The sequence below is a fragment of the Lutjanus erythropterus genome, chromosome 22, assembly GCF_056507025.1.
Source record: "Lutjanus erythropterus isolate fLutEry1 chromosome 22, fLutEry1.hap2, whole genome shotgun sequence".
NCBI lineage: Eukaryota > Metazoa > Chordata > Actinopteri > Lutjaniformes > Lutjanidae > Lutjanus > Lutjanus erythropterus.
The window spans coordinates 8,878,639-8,893,905 of NC_139338.1; the positions used below are offsets into that span (position 1 = coordinate 8,878,639).

At 36.7% G+C, this 15,267-nt stretch overlaps 1 protein-coding gene across 14 annotated transcripts; it reads left to right on the forward strand.

Moving 5' to 3' along the window:
* The first annotated feature begins 409 nt into the window (after nucleotides 1–409).
* Nucleotides 410–11,559, forward strand: il15ra (interleukin 15 receptor subunit alpha). 14 transcript variants are annotated; one of them, XM_084711385.1, is made up of 8 exons: nucleotides 410–638; nucleotides 2,836–3,036; nucleotides 5,307–5,357; nucleotides 5,465–5,500; nucleotides 7,550–7,675; nucleotides 10,384–10,488; nucleotides 10,591–10,678; nucleotides 10,794–11,559. In XM_084711385.1, exons 1-8 carry the CDS (start codon nucleotides 557–559, stop codon nucleotides 10,873–10,875), a joined length of 771 nt encoding a protein of 256 aa, XP_084567511.1. In that variant the 5' UTR covers nucleotides 410–556; the 3' UTR covers nucleotides 10,876–11,559. The 14 variants fall into 14 exon arrangements, with proteins under 14 accessions (XP_084567511.1, XP_084567515.1, XP_084567512.1 ...); XM_084711389.1 differs by having other exon boundaries at nucleotides 10,384–10,458; XM_084711386.1 differs by having other exon boundaries at nucleotides 10,387–10,488.
* Nucleotides 11,560–15,267: the final 3,708 nt, after the last annotated feature.

Genomic DNA, 15,267 nt, shown 5'->3' on the forward strand with positions numbered 1-15,267 from the left:
GATGCATTTTCACTTTATTTGTTCGTTTATTTCTATACATATTTATTGATTTTCATATATATATTCTATATTTATATGCTTTTTAAAATATAGTGGGTTTTTTTTACTTTTATCCCCTTATTTTTCCTTATCCCTACCACTTCTTTTGATTTCCCCATGGTATTTGCTTTACCCTATTGTTGTTAATTGGTATTTTCACATTTATTTGAATATTTCTTTTTATATTTCCAACTTTTATTTACTTATTTATTATTTTCTTTGTTCGTCTTTATACTGTGACACGTATGGATAACGTAAACGTACGTTTGACTGAAAAAGGAAATCTATGCAGCGTAGTTTTTCAGCGGAACTACAAACATGGCAAACGTGTGCGCTTTAATAATCTATCATGATCCACCCACATTGGCAGTGAAAGTGAAACCCAGAGGGAGAAGGCAGAAGAAGTGACAGACGGAAGAGTGTTGCAGAGCTACGACAGGACGTCGCACAGTGAAGATGGCCTCACCGGTCATGGTTTATTTGTCGAGAACGTTTTAATAGTCCACAGAGCTGTCAGATGGATCAGGGTTCCTCCTCTTTATTACCTGTCTGTGTTATGATGTTCTGTCTGCTCGGAGCTGCGCGCTGCTCCAACGGCGGTAAGTGCGACACCTTACGCAGAAACCTGGGGTCATAACTAAATTATAAGAACCAGAAATTTTACTCCAAGTGTATGCTGCGACGATTTCAAATCAGAGCACTGTACAATAACAGTAACAATAATAATAAGTTTTTCTTTTAATTATGCTTAACTTTTTATTATCACTTTACCTTTCACAGCCACTATCGTCTGAGATGATTGTGCAAGTTAGTCATCTGTTAATCTATTATTGTGTAGTAAACAAAAGAAACACATTGAAACCAAAAGACAAACTTTAACAAAACACACAGATAACGCTGTAATAACAAAATATACTGATGATCACATTTAAAGGAGTTAAGAACTATTCTGTTCCTGAGACAGGTGAGGGGTCACTGAGATAAAGGAGAACCTCTTTGATCATTTATTTTCAGCATGAAATCTAGACTGTGAGATGTAAAAAATGTATGTTCTTTTTTGTTTTCTTTTTTGAACAAGCATTATTTGGTGCATCACTACTATTACGTCATTACTAATTAATCTGTTATATGTACTATAAAACAGATTATGGAGTTACAGTAAAGCCAAAGGTGAATAAAACCTGTGGAAAATCCAACTTGACTCATTCACAACTGAAACCTCTTCATATGGGACTGGGCTGTAGTTCTCCACCTTTGCTTTCTGAAACTGTAACTAATAAAAAACAGCAGTTTGACTTGGCTTAGGTGGCATCATAGTACTGAGTAATAATTCCCAAAGACTGGGGCACAGGAGATTTTATTTGGGTCACCAAATAAATTAAAGACTATGGAAGAAATTCTGCAGAATTCAAGAATTATATCTGCAATACTTTTTTTTTTTTTTTTTTTTTTTTTTTTTTTTTTTTTTTTACAACACATTTTAAAAATGTAACTAACTAACTAATATTTTGTTATGATAATTTAATTTTCTTCTTTAAATAAACTTGAATCTTTGAGTTATAGAAACCCTCAAAAATTTCATGTCAAAAATTGCGTAAACTTTAATGTACTTTAATATTTTGATATTTTCAATAAAAAAACATTTAATTTTCAAGCACCCAAATAATGACAAATGAGTTTCACATCCCACTGTGAACAACTTTTGAAATACAATGTTTTTTAATCTCTAAATTTAAATGATTCCCATTTTTCTAATGAAGAAAAGTAAATCATTTCCACTAGGTTGGCCAAACTTTTTTTTTTTTAGTTCATTTCAAAATGTTAGAGTTTGAGTTTAATTCAGAACAGATGTGTGAACTTTTGTGTCACTTTATGCTGCAGGAATAGTTTTGTCAGGTCCTCCAGCAAGAATGAGCCATAAATATTAAAACCTAGCAATACTTGTCTAAGTAGGATAATTGCAACTGTGGGCTAGACCTGTGATTCTCAACCTGCGGGTCGGGCCCCACAAGAGGGGCACAAGGTAGTTTCTGGGGGTCGTCCAGATGGTTGTGGAGAAAAAAAGAAAATAAAATGTTGTGGCAAGCAGGATGGAACAAGAGGCAGGAAGCAGCTCTGAGTGACATCAGCCCCTTAAAGACATTCAACACGAGGGAGAAGCAAAATATGCAAATTACAGCTCGCCTCTAGAAACTTAACAGCCACTTCACTACAACTATAAACCAGCAAAAAATTATAATTACCAATACTAACAAACAATTTGCATTTTGTAACATAAAATAGCAAACTTAAAGCTTCTACAAGGAACTTTGATATTGTGTTGATGTTGGAGGTCCCTGTGGACAAAAGTGGTAGTATTTCTGCCACCACAACCACAAAATATTTAACTTCAAAAATAGAATTATCTAAAGAAAAATATCCTTCTTTTTAACTGTCTCACATATCTTACAGGCTTGTTTTATCTCATTTCAGAATCTGACCTGCTGACAGCCATTAAGAATAACTATATAGAAGATATCAGTATTAAATTGAGACTGTTTCATAACCAGTTTAAACCCCTCATAACTCCTTTAACAAACTACTCATTTCAGCATTGGGCATGATGGGAAATGAGGTCCGATTTTTGTGTTTGTTTTTACACAAATTCCATCATGTATTGTATACCTCGGTGAAATGTCAGGAAGGTATGACAGAACGCACACCGCCCAAGCTTATAATCAATGATTTTAATTTCCTCTTGTGTGAATTTGTGCAACCATATTTCAATTTTGCCTCATGATGTTTTTTTCCTTTCAGATGAAGGCAGCTGTTGCCCAGAAATTCCTCCATGGAAGCTGACTAAAATTCCACCAAGCATCTGCCGCCAAGTTGACAGCTTATTTCGCTATGAGTGTGTGACCGGTTTTGTGAGGGAGGCGGGAACCTCGAATCGAATCCAATGTAAGGCGAACGCAAACGGCGATCCACAGTGGACAAACCCCACCCTCAATTGTAAACGTAAGATTTATTTGCTCTTTGTCTTTACATCACTCACAAACTTAGCAGAAAACTGAGGAATGAAACAGTTCACCTCCCCAACCAGATACTGTATGTACGGGGAGTTGGGGACTGGCCTGCAGGACTTAACACTGTCTTCCCACTCAGTAACATATTCTATGCTGTAGGTAGGGGACCCATTTAAGACACAACGGAAAGAGACAGAGCAGTGCTGTCGTCCAACAATGTAAAGTGAGAACTCCACACTTGTGTTTAGAGAAAACACAAGACTTGTACATGCTGTGGGCTGCAGGTCGTGTTTTGCAGTAGAGCTGGGTGATACTGGATTTTTGGGGCTGATGACAATATTAGTGAGTGAAAAGACTCCAATATTGATATTGGTTGATATTTAAAGACCCCCTGCAGTGAAAATCAGGGTGGAAGAGGGCAGGGAATATTTGCATGTTCATGAGACCTTGAATACTAAATGAAGGCAAAATGAAGAGATATATGTAAGCCATTTTACCAAGGTAAAAAAAAATATTAGACACAGTTTATACATTTTGCAGAGCATTTTGTATTGTTTAAATATGACTGGAGGTGCACTTTAAGGGATCCCTCTAATAACATTTGTGGCAAAGATATGTAAATGGAGGCAGGATAGTTTACAGTTTAACAATAAACTTTTAAAACTGGTATTTTTTGTATTATTAACGTTGTGTTAGATCTGCTGACCAGTATGTCTGTCTGGCTCTAGTTTGCAGCGCAGAACGCTGAAGCAAACCAGAATTGTACATTAAACGCACACGCAAAGGCCAGCAAGTGCTGCCAAATGCTGTGGATGTATGATAATATCGGCATGTCGCCGGTATCAGCCTGAAAAGATGATGCTTTAATTATACCCGCGCACCGAGTGCATGTCTGTGGCGTCTGAAACAGATAATGAAGTCATTATTTGCAATCATTGCTCAGCGTCAGTCATGTGAGGAGCCGAAACACAGTCCTTCAAACACTGCAAATTTGATTGTCTGTCTTTAATGGTGAAATATGTAAGCTATTTCAAAAGTGGAGAAATGATGGCTCATGCTCTTGGCAGCACCAACGGGAAGGAAGTCATAATCTGCTCAAGAAACCAGAGAGGGGGAAAGCCAGTGGAAACGACAGCCTTCCTAAGAAAATGCTCCTGTGACAGAGGCTGTTATTTCGTATAAATATATTTTTCAACATGCATCTGCACATGTCAATCAGCGGCCCACATCTGGTTTGTTAGTCACAAGTGTCACCCGAATCTAGTGGAAGAGAGCCTGCTTCGATTACGTTACTTGGTGGAAGGGAGTCAGTTCCAGCAGTTTAAACATGACACTGATCATAAGAAGGAGCGCCATACTATTTGCTTATCTGTATATCACAATTTCATGGGTACAACTTAACAGATTTTATTAAATGTAAGAGAACATTTAAAGGTACAGTTCACCCCAAAATCATAACACTTGGGCCTGTAGTGCTATCGGAGATTTAGAGATGTCTGCCTTCTCTCCAATGCGATCTGAATAAATGGCACTCAGCTTGTGGTGCTCAAAGTGCCCAAAAAAATACATTTGAATACACCTGTTGTGAGCGGTTTTGTGTAGGAACTACTGTCTCAGACAGTAAGGATCCGGTCTAGTTTAAGTTTGAGTAAGAGATGCATTCAGTTCGCTTCAAATTTTCTTTTTTTCTTAACTCTGTGACTCTATGACTCGATATCTTTGGGTCGTGGACAAAACAAGACATCTGAGAACGTCATCTAGGAGTCTGGAGAATACAATACAACATTTTTCACCATTTTATGTGGTACCCTGCTGGGATGAGGAGCCTGCGTGGGTTTCCTCTGGATCGAACCCAGAAACTTCTAGCATGTGAGGCAACAGTGTCAACCAATGCAACCAAAATAGCCCACACAGAATAACAGGCACACAACCAAATGAGTGAAAATCCAAAAGCAGACAGAAAAGAAAAAATGGGAACAACATTTTGCACCCCACCACCTCTCCCACAATCTTGCTTCCATCTTTTCCATAGAGCCTAAAATTCTGTGCTAAACATAAATAATTAAATGGTTGGGATTCCTGGAAAATGCTTTGACATTCTGCCAACTTCCTATGTCTAAACTATCAAGCTGCAGCGTGGGAAGAGTAGGACCCATAGTTCTTGGAGTTTAATAATAATAATACTCTTGCCAGATCCCAGTTTTTGTGAAATATTTAAAGTTCCAGATGATTAACAAATGCTTTCAATTTGTTGTGTTTCAGCGGATCCAAAGATAAAGACCACAACACAACCACCAAGTTTCCATGTAACAAGTAAGTGTGTCTGTTTTGTACTCTATAAACATTTACCTATGAGCCAGTTATGAGCCAGAGAGAAGTTTTCTTTCACATTTATAATTAACGTTGGTTTGATCTTGCAGTGGTTCAAACTGACTCCATCATTACCACCACAGTCAGTGAGTTCTGTACTTGCATGAATTTTGAATACAGACGTACTAATAAACTAATAATAAATACTCCTAATGCTATGATGAACCAAAAAACAAGTAGTAATGATTAGAAGAAGCAGTAGTACTGTACTACTGTACTACTGAGTTATTTACTCAAATAAAACTCTCGTTACCCTTTGTACTTCAGTAAAAATCAAATGTTTGTGGAGAATTTACTAAATTAGAGTACAACATCATCATAGCTCATTAAAGTGGTCGGTGAGTAGAAGTACATATAATACACACACACACACACACACACACACACACACACACACACACACACACATATCATCCTGTGATTTAAAGTCAGATTGCACTGGATGAGAGGCCTAACTGCTTTTTAACTGTTTTCATTGCATAATATTTTAATGGGCACACAAAAGACAGTAGGTATCAGTTGTCATTTTTCATGTATGTGTGTTTATGGAATTGCTATCGCCTTGACTTGCGTTAGAATGAAAAGCGCAGGTGTAACTAACCACAGTGACAGTGACTGTCTGTCCATTAAGTGTCACAGAAACCCAGAAAACCTAAATGGAACTCGGCGATTATTTCCCACGTGCTAATAAGTAACCGTTTGCAAATATGTTTGCTTTATCAATTTTATAAGGATAGTATATTGCATTAAAATGTCTAAAATCACTAGAGTTGTGTTCTTACATTATCCCAAATGTTTCCAACAATGTTCAAATGCCAAAAAATCCATCATTTATTCAAGGTAATAGTGCTTTTCCTCCTAGCCGCTGCTAGCTAGCTGCTAGTTGCTATAACTTCCACAGAAACGCTGGATACGTTGGATTAGTCAGAGAGTGAAGAAGAAATTCTGTGAATGTGACTAAACACAACATGAATAAAACTTTAATATTACTTGGTCCATGAATGTGATTTATGCCTGAATCATGTCAGATAGATTTTAATCTGCAGTGGTGGTTGTTTAAAAGTGAAGACAACAACTCCCATGATCCCACGCCACTTCAAGATGTCATCAAACTACGTCTTTTGTTATTGTTTAAATGTGTGAGATTTTACATAGTAATTTAAATATTAAAAAGTCCAAATATACAAAATACTACTTCGTTAAAGTAATGAGAATTAATGTGATAGAACTCGTGGCAGACATGTTGACATGCCGCTGTAGGAAAAGTGTAAAAATAATAAAAAAATCAATAATGGCTGCATTCAAGTTGCTGCCATGACTAACTGGTACACCTAAATGCAAAATGAAACAAATGGACTGGTCCGTTTGGTACTTTCTCCTCTTGTAATAGTAGCAGTAGGGCTGCAAAAGTAATTGTAATTTTAGCAAAATCACAATTTGACTTCAAATTGCAGGAGGTGCAATACTTGTATCAAAAAATATGTCAAAACTACAGCACTACAGCACTGCTTTTACCATGTTTTTCGATCAAAAGAAGAATAATGATGTAAAATGATCATTACCTCTTTTATTGCAAATCATATCAGTCAAAATAATCACAATGAGATATTTTTTCAAAATCATTAGCCCTAAGCAGCAGTAACAGTAGTCATCATAGTAAAGGTTGTAGTAGTGCTAACATCAGCAGTAGCAGTATAATACTTGTTCTGGTAGTTTTAATGGTTCTCGATATATCAAAAGAATTTGTGCTTGTTGTTGGGAGCAGCACTAGTATTAGAAGAAGCAGTTACAGCAGTTGTAACAGTAGTATTAATACTAAACCAACTAACACAAACCCTTGCATGTTTTGTTTTCGTCTGTTGTTATTGATTATGTAACATATTGTTCTATCAGATAAATATAGCCAGTATGTGTAGCACACTTATGGAAAATTATTTACTTACATTGCTTCTATACCACACAGTCATTTGTGAACCATCCATGCTTCAGTAAAGACACTTGGACTCTCCAAATGACAGTATGACTTTGTTTTCTTCATCAGTAGTGTGAGGTAGTATCTGTAGTACTACTACTAGTACTAGATGCAGTCACGCTCTTAGCAGTATTTAGTAGAATTAAATTTCTTTTCTTATCAGCAGCAGCCACGACCAGCCGACAGACGACCCAGAGTATTAGTATCTCAGCTTCAGTGACTGCAGAAACAGGCAGCAGCACAGAGTCCACTTCAACTGGTCTGCAGGCCCTGTCAGATCACACACATGGTAAATACTTACAGTCACACATGCTATCATTGGTAACTTCACACCAATTACTCTTGGACCTGTATGTTTAAAACTTTTAAGAAACTTAGCCATGGCAAGGCAAATTTATTTTTATAGCACCTTTCAACAACAAGGCAAATCAAAGTTGTTTACATAAGACATACATAAAAGCATAAGGATGCGATATAATAAACATGATAAATATACTAAATAAAAATTATAGTGCAGCTACAGTGCAGTGCAAGATAGAAAAGAACAGTCCAAAAAATTAAATTAAAGTCTGTGTGAAGGAAAAAGGAAAAAAATAGTTATTGAAACCATGTGAAACCACTGAGAACTTTGTAGTTCTAAATTGTGGCGTTAGACTTTTGAACCTCCCCTCACCCTCACTAGCAGTCAGTTATGAACGTACCTTCAGCGACTCTCTCAGTCCAGGTCAGCCCAGCAGTTCACTTCAGCTCACTTCAGTTCCAGCAACCTGACAAAGAAGAAAAAAAAAATACCATCCTGTCACTGTCCTCTGGCTCTGGTGGCTCATACATGTCTGGACATGTCATATAAAACTACTTGTCATGGTGTCTGATACTGAGACAGTGGGACAGACGTGTCCCCAGGGTTTTTTAAAGGCAGAGAAAACTGCTAATGTTTTCGTAACTTTGAGGCCTAATTTTGTATAGTATTTGCAGTCATTCAAATTTGGCTGGTGGTTAATGACACATTTTTGTGGTGTGACAAATTCAGAACAAACATTTATTGTTTCTATACACGAACTTAAATAAAATGCATTGGCAAATATTAAAGTCCTAAATCAACAATAGAATTTTAAGCTAATTATATGACACACAGGAAGACAATGTAAACACTTAAGGTCTAAGGGCATGACTACATTAAAGCTGCATAAATAGTATAATAATGTGTGCTATGTAACCAAAATGTGTACTGTTGTTCAACATATTTTTATGTAAATAAACAGTCTTACGTATCTTTTTGGACACAATGGTCAGAGTGTATCACATCACCTTCTTTCCGGTTGGAGTAACTGAAACTGAAAGTGAAACCTTGCTTACATTTAATCTGAAGCATTATTGACATTACCCCAGAGCTGCCTTGGTTGCTGTCTACTTTTGTCTGCTGCTATGTTGTTGTTGTTGTTGTTGTTCTGGCTTGATCTTGCTTCCTTTGGGTCCAAAGAAAATAATTTCAGATTCATCTCTAACCCAATCATTGATTTGTTCGATACACTAATCTGTGCTTGTACAGGACCACAGTCACATTGTAACATTGTTATATAAATATGTGTCATCTGCATAGAATATATTTTGTTGTTTTACATAATCGGTGTGGCCGTACTTAGACGTTAAACAAAAAGGGCACGAAAACGGAGCCTTGGGGAACTCCACATGTCACTTTTGTATTCTCAGATGTGTAATTACCAATCCACACAAAGTAGTCCCTGTCATTCAGACAGCTTTCAAACCAGTTTATCACTGTACTAGAAAGTCCCACCCAGTTTTTCCAGTCTATCTAATAATATGTTGGGGTCAACCCTGTCCAGTGTAGAACTGAGATCTTAATAACTACAGTTTTCAAAGCTTGTAGGAAAAAGAATGAGAGTAGAGAAGTATTGACTATTTGCTGAAGGTTTGGTAAATTTTTGAAAAAGTCTGTAGGTAGAATGTCCAGGCAGCAGGAGAAGGATTTCAGATGTTGCACAATTTTTCAAAGGTTTCATAGTCGATAGGATCAAATTGTATCCTGCTAAAATGATTTTAAGTGAATGTGATGACAATAAAGATCCTCTACTGGACGATAAAGTTACAGCTTGCCTGTGAAGTGAAGGAGGGAAAATTATTGCATGATTTAGTGGATTGAAGTTTAGGGGCTATTGACACTGGTGGATTTGTCACCCTGCCAACAGTAAACCTCATGCCTCATTATTGATTTTAGCAGTTATATCTGAGATGGCCTCCTTACCATTTTTTAGCTATAGATGCATACACTGAGGTAGTCATGTAAAAGAAAACACAGGAATGATCAGAAAGACTAACCTCAGTCTCTACAACCCTACAACTGTAAGACCTTTTGAGACGCAGTCTATGTCAATGCGGATCATACTCAGCTGTTCAACAAACCCATCAATTAAGTTTGCACAGGTTTATGTGGCCGGTAGATGATTAAGAATACAACTCAACATGAGGAGTTCAAGAAGATGAGGAGGAATATATTCAAGAAGCAAAACTGTTTACAGTGGAAACAAAAGGGCAACTCCACCTTCCAAAAAATATTTTAAAAAAATACATCTGTAACAACTCATAAGCAATGTCTCCTTCCAGAAATCATGATCCGATTACTCAAGATAATCCACAAATCTTCATGTAAACAGTCTTATTCTGGAACCCTGCTCCTTCCACTATCTCTCACCTCAGCAGTATTTAGCATGGGGGTTTGGAAAAATGTTCTCCTTCAGCCTTGGCTATCCATGTTTTTTTCAAGCATGCACAAATCAGTAAAATTATAAAAACAGCACATAAATGTTGCCAACTGTTTTAGAGTAGGGACTGTAACAGTAGAGAAACCTGGACAACATGAGGAATATCATAAGATCAGTCGTCCTTTATTGTATAACTCACGCTGCCTTTATTTGCCAGTGCATTTGTGAATAATTGATCTACAGGAAAATCTTCAACTTTTTTCCCCTACTTAAAAAGTAGATTTTGAGAGGAATACCAAAGCAACGGGTGGGACAACCTCAACCTTAACCACCGCAGAGCCTTCAAACAACAGTACAGTAAATCTTCTTGTGTCCAGCCACAGTAAGCTTTGACACTGTCACTGTACCAAATCTGCTTCTATAAGAGAACCAGTAGCATACGGTGAGAACCTTTTAATGTTGAGCGTTTCTCTGTTCTTGCCAGAACTTGACAGCACAACAACAGCGATCACCTTCGTTTTGCTGGTGGCCGTCTGCACTTTGATTGGAATCGGCTTCTTGTTTTACAGAAGGTAAGTTAGCTTGACATTTCTGCATCACAAACGATCACATATCCAGATGAAATTCCTGCGTCGCACTTCTCATTTGACTGCTCATAATCTCATCACTTTTTCCTCTGTACGTTAGGAGGAGACAAAACAACATTCCACCGCACACGCCAGAAGAAGAGGTAGCCATGAATCCCGCTCCGTTTCCACCAGCATTGTAGAGTTTGCTCCCTGTATGAGCTGTCGCTGGTGCAGAGCAGCAGCCTTTCTGTACCTCGCCTGATCATCTCCATGCAGTGAAGAGAGGGTTGTTACCAGTTGGGTGCGTTATGTCCTCCATCTGACAACCCGTCTGGCATTCTGGGACTGTTACCAGAAAACGTAACGGCTGGCTGGATTTAACGTTGGTTTGCACATTCCCAACGTTTTAACTGTTTTTGTTTAGCAGATCTCAAGACAAACATCTGAACTGCACATGAGGAACTCTTTGAAGACCCTACAAATACTAACTTGGTGCTACAAGGAGGTGCTTTTTTTCAAGTAATATCAAATATTGTCTGTTTAGCCAAAGACTGATATAGCTTCTTTGTGTAAAGGAGATATTGCTCTCCAAAAACTATTACAAACGCATCAGTAGGCAAAAGCTTTGCCCTGGGTGACTCATGGGCATTGCAATTCATTTAAATTAATCCCAGACGTTCCTGCTGCTGCAGCAGCTCACCATCAGGCCGAATCTGCATCTGAAAATAGGCCCCAAGTACAGAACAATTTACTCATGTTTAAGTTAGAGATGTTCTGATACCATTTTTCATTCCCAGTACCAATCAGGATACCTGAGGTTTGCATATCAGCTGATACAGGGTACCGATCCGATACCAGTGCATTAAGACTCAGACTCAAAATTTGGTGTAGCGGGGTCACTTTTTGGGGCTAACAGAGAAGTGAAGTCCCTGCCCTTCCTGCGCAATCCCGTGGAAGTGTCCCCATCGTCCTCGTCTCACTTCACTTTTCCTGCACTTTTTTTTTTTCAATGGACGAGAGGCTGATCCTCTGTGTTTGTGAGCTTCCTAAAATCTTTAACTGATAGAGACATAGACAGGAAGTGTTTTGCATGCAGAGCATTGGGACAAGTTAAGATATATCAGGTATGTGTAGGAGTGGCTCTGGAGGACAGAAGTGGGAGCAGTTAGACCCCGCAAATCCCGTCCGTAGTGCCACCTCCTGTCTGAAGAGGCCATTTTTTGCTAGCCTGGCATCACCAGATCTACACGCCAATGTGAATTATCCAGAACAAATAAAAACATGAGCTTGGCTAGGCTAGGTTTTTGCCATTGGACACTGGAAATTAACAGATGTAGATATTTTATGAGCTGGTAAAATATTCAAGAACAACATTAAAGTGCTATTTGTCAGGCAGAATGAAAAATAAATGTAGCAAAGAACAAAGTCTGGTCAAAATATGTGTAAAATATTTTTCACAGAGGCATCCATAATTTTGTTAGGTCAGCAGGTTAGCTAAGTGTCTACCTAAAGAGCTAAAGGCGAGTTCTAACGTAAGTAGCAGAGCACCAGCCTTCATAATATCATCTCTTGTCTTTTCAAACTGTGCTTATCTGACCTTCTGAGGTAATTATTTGTTTAGCTGCTGTGCCTTTGAGAAATGTTTGCTGAAACAACAATCTATAGGCGGAGCCAAGTGCAGTGACCAGTGTGCTTATCAATACCTCTGTGTGTCCCTGTAGAACAGTCAGGTCACCACGTCTCAGAAAGTTGCGTCCCAGATTGTGTCCCAGAGAAAAAAAGAAGAATTATGTTTTTGTATTTTAATTAGCATTAAGAGGACTCCTAACCTCTTTAAAAACTAAAATGCCAAAATTGCAAAAAAAGTAACATTTTGTCGACTCTGTAGACATCAGCTTCATGAGATAATAATAATGTTTGTGGTGATTACATGTTTAATAAAACATGTAATCACCAGCAGGTTGGCCTGTCACAAGGTTTAATATCCAAAGAATTTGATACTTTAAAATATATATTCCGAGCATGATCAAAAAAGTAAAAATTAAAAATACAGTTTTGTCCCAATTCTCGACAATGAATGATAATAATAATAATCTCAGATAACTAGAGTTTCCCACAGACAGACCTTGCTGTGAATTATTTTCAAACTGAGTCTAAAAATACTGGAAAATAAGCATAAAAATGTAAACTGTGACCATGTTATTAAAACACTCAAGGTGAGAAAAAATATCAAGGAAATGGATGTTTTTGAAAAGAAGAACTGACCCCATCTGTGGTTAGAATGTATGATGTCAGTCTAAAAAGTGTAAGTGTGATGTTTATTCGAGCATGTTTTAGATCCTGTTTAGATCGTGTCTATTTTAATGCAGGAGGAAGTTAACCCTGCACCCCCCCCCCCCCCCCCCCCCCACATGTTTGTTTTGAATATTGAATCGCAGTGAATATATAAAGTTTCCTCTTTAATGAATGTATTTTTCCATTGTATAGAATGGGTAACATTTAACAAGAAGGGTCCATCAGTTAACATTAGTTAATGCAGTAATAAGTATTAATACACAGTTAATTATGGTTAAGTAACATATTGAGCATCAAAACATTAATTGTTAATTATTGTTACATAACGATTAGGTTAGGCTAGAAGTTAATGAAGATAATAGACAAATGAGTGAAGAATTATTACTTCTTTTTTTTTTTTAAAGAAGAAGAAATAAAATGGCTTAGCTGTGAACTTGAACATTTTTATCAACCATATATTAGACACTGGTTAAAAGTTACTTAGTGCTTATTAACTGTTAGTTAATGCTTATTAACTGTTAGTTAATGCTTATTAGGGTATTAATTAATGTAAATAGCATTTTTATAAATGTTAAGTAGGGAATGAATTAATACAATAGTTATTAGTAAATGATTATTAGACACATTAGTTAACTATTAATTACCTGTTATTAATGCTTATTACTGCATTAACTAGTTTTTATGAACAAACCCTTATTGTTAAATGTTACTGTAAAAGGTTTAACATGGTAGCAATTCTTGGCCGTTGACAACAAGCTGTGCACAATCGGATATCCAGGAATAATAAGGCTGGAGGTGCAGGATGTACAGACAGTGTTCGGTCATGATGGGACTGGTTGCAGTTCACCTCAAGGTTGAGCACATTGACTATAAAGCACATACAGAGTAGTCAGGGCAGGTGAAAGGGTTCTGCACTCTTTCCAATTTGTCAGGTGTTTGTCAAGGGGCATTATGTTTGTTTTGTGTGGTATTCTTTTCTGATTGTGTGCATGAGTTTGCCTTGAGAGTTTCTTTATTTTTTTTATAAACGTATTTTTAATGTCAAGCCAGCTAGCTGTACACAGCATGACTGCTTGTAAAGTGAGGTTCAAAAAATTTTATTTTTAATCAGTGTTTGACTATATTATTGCAATATGTATCTTTTCCTGAGATACCTGGTATTTATGAATGACTGGATGTTTCGTTTAATTATTTAAAAAATGCGGTTTTGTTTTGCATCATTTATATGGCAGCGTAAAAAGAAAAAAATGGTTTGATAACATGCAACGCTTTGTTATGTAATAAAAATAGATTTTTAAAATATCAGTGGAAGTTATCACATTATAACTTAGAACATTTTCTAATAAAATATTACATTATAACCTGAAGTAATGTGATAACTTTTATTATGAAGTTATGCTTATTTTTTTTAATTATATTTTTAATGCTGTCACATCACAATAATCACATTTTTACAAGAAATTAATTTATGTTTGAGCAATTAGTTATCATGTTATAACATGAAAAGTGTCAGATAACATAACAACATAAATAGTACACTGTTATAACAAGTTTCTTTTTATAATGAGATAGGTTTGTATGTTGTAATCATCTTATCATACCAATAAAATTTTCATGTTATGACTTGATACTAATCCATTTCGCTCTTTTTCTCATGTGAAAACAATATGGTTCTATAGTTTGGTGTGCCTACTTATGAAATTTACATTTTAATAGTTTCATACTGAAATGGTCAGAGTAAAAAAGCCTATTTCAAAGACCACAATGAACACAATTTTTTGACTCATGAAATATGTGAATCACTTTAGTAGCATTTGTTTTTTCCTGTATTTCTTGCTCTCCACTGTAAATTTGTATGATAATTCAAAATATTCTTGAAAGACATTAGTTCAGCGTTGCAAATGGAGGACTTAACAATCTGTCATTTATATATCTGCAGATAATAAAACTGGCCCTCAAATAAAAACATTTTGTCTTCTTCCAGAGGCTGGTTTCCTCCCCTGGCAACATATCTTTGACTTCTCCAGCTGTCAAAATAACTTGACAATAAAGTAATACAAAAACACTTGCTCACTAACAAGTCCAGACAGCACGGTTTCTGTTCTATTACCCTGTTATTTCTCTGCAGACTGAAACTCATGGCTGCTCACGCACATCACTGTTGATTGACTCCCACTCATTCTTCTCTACCGTAACAGAGACTTTCACTCCTTGGTCAGCCCTGGGTAGCTCCTTGAACATGAGTTAGTGTTTTAAAACTCCATGTTTAATAATTCATTCTGATATGTACTGAAAAG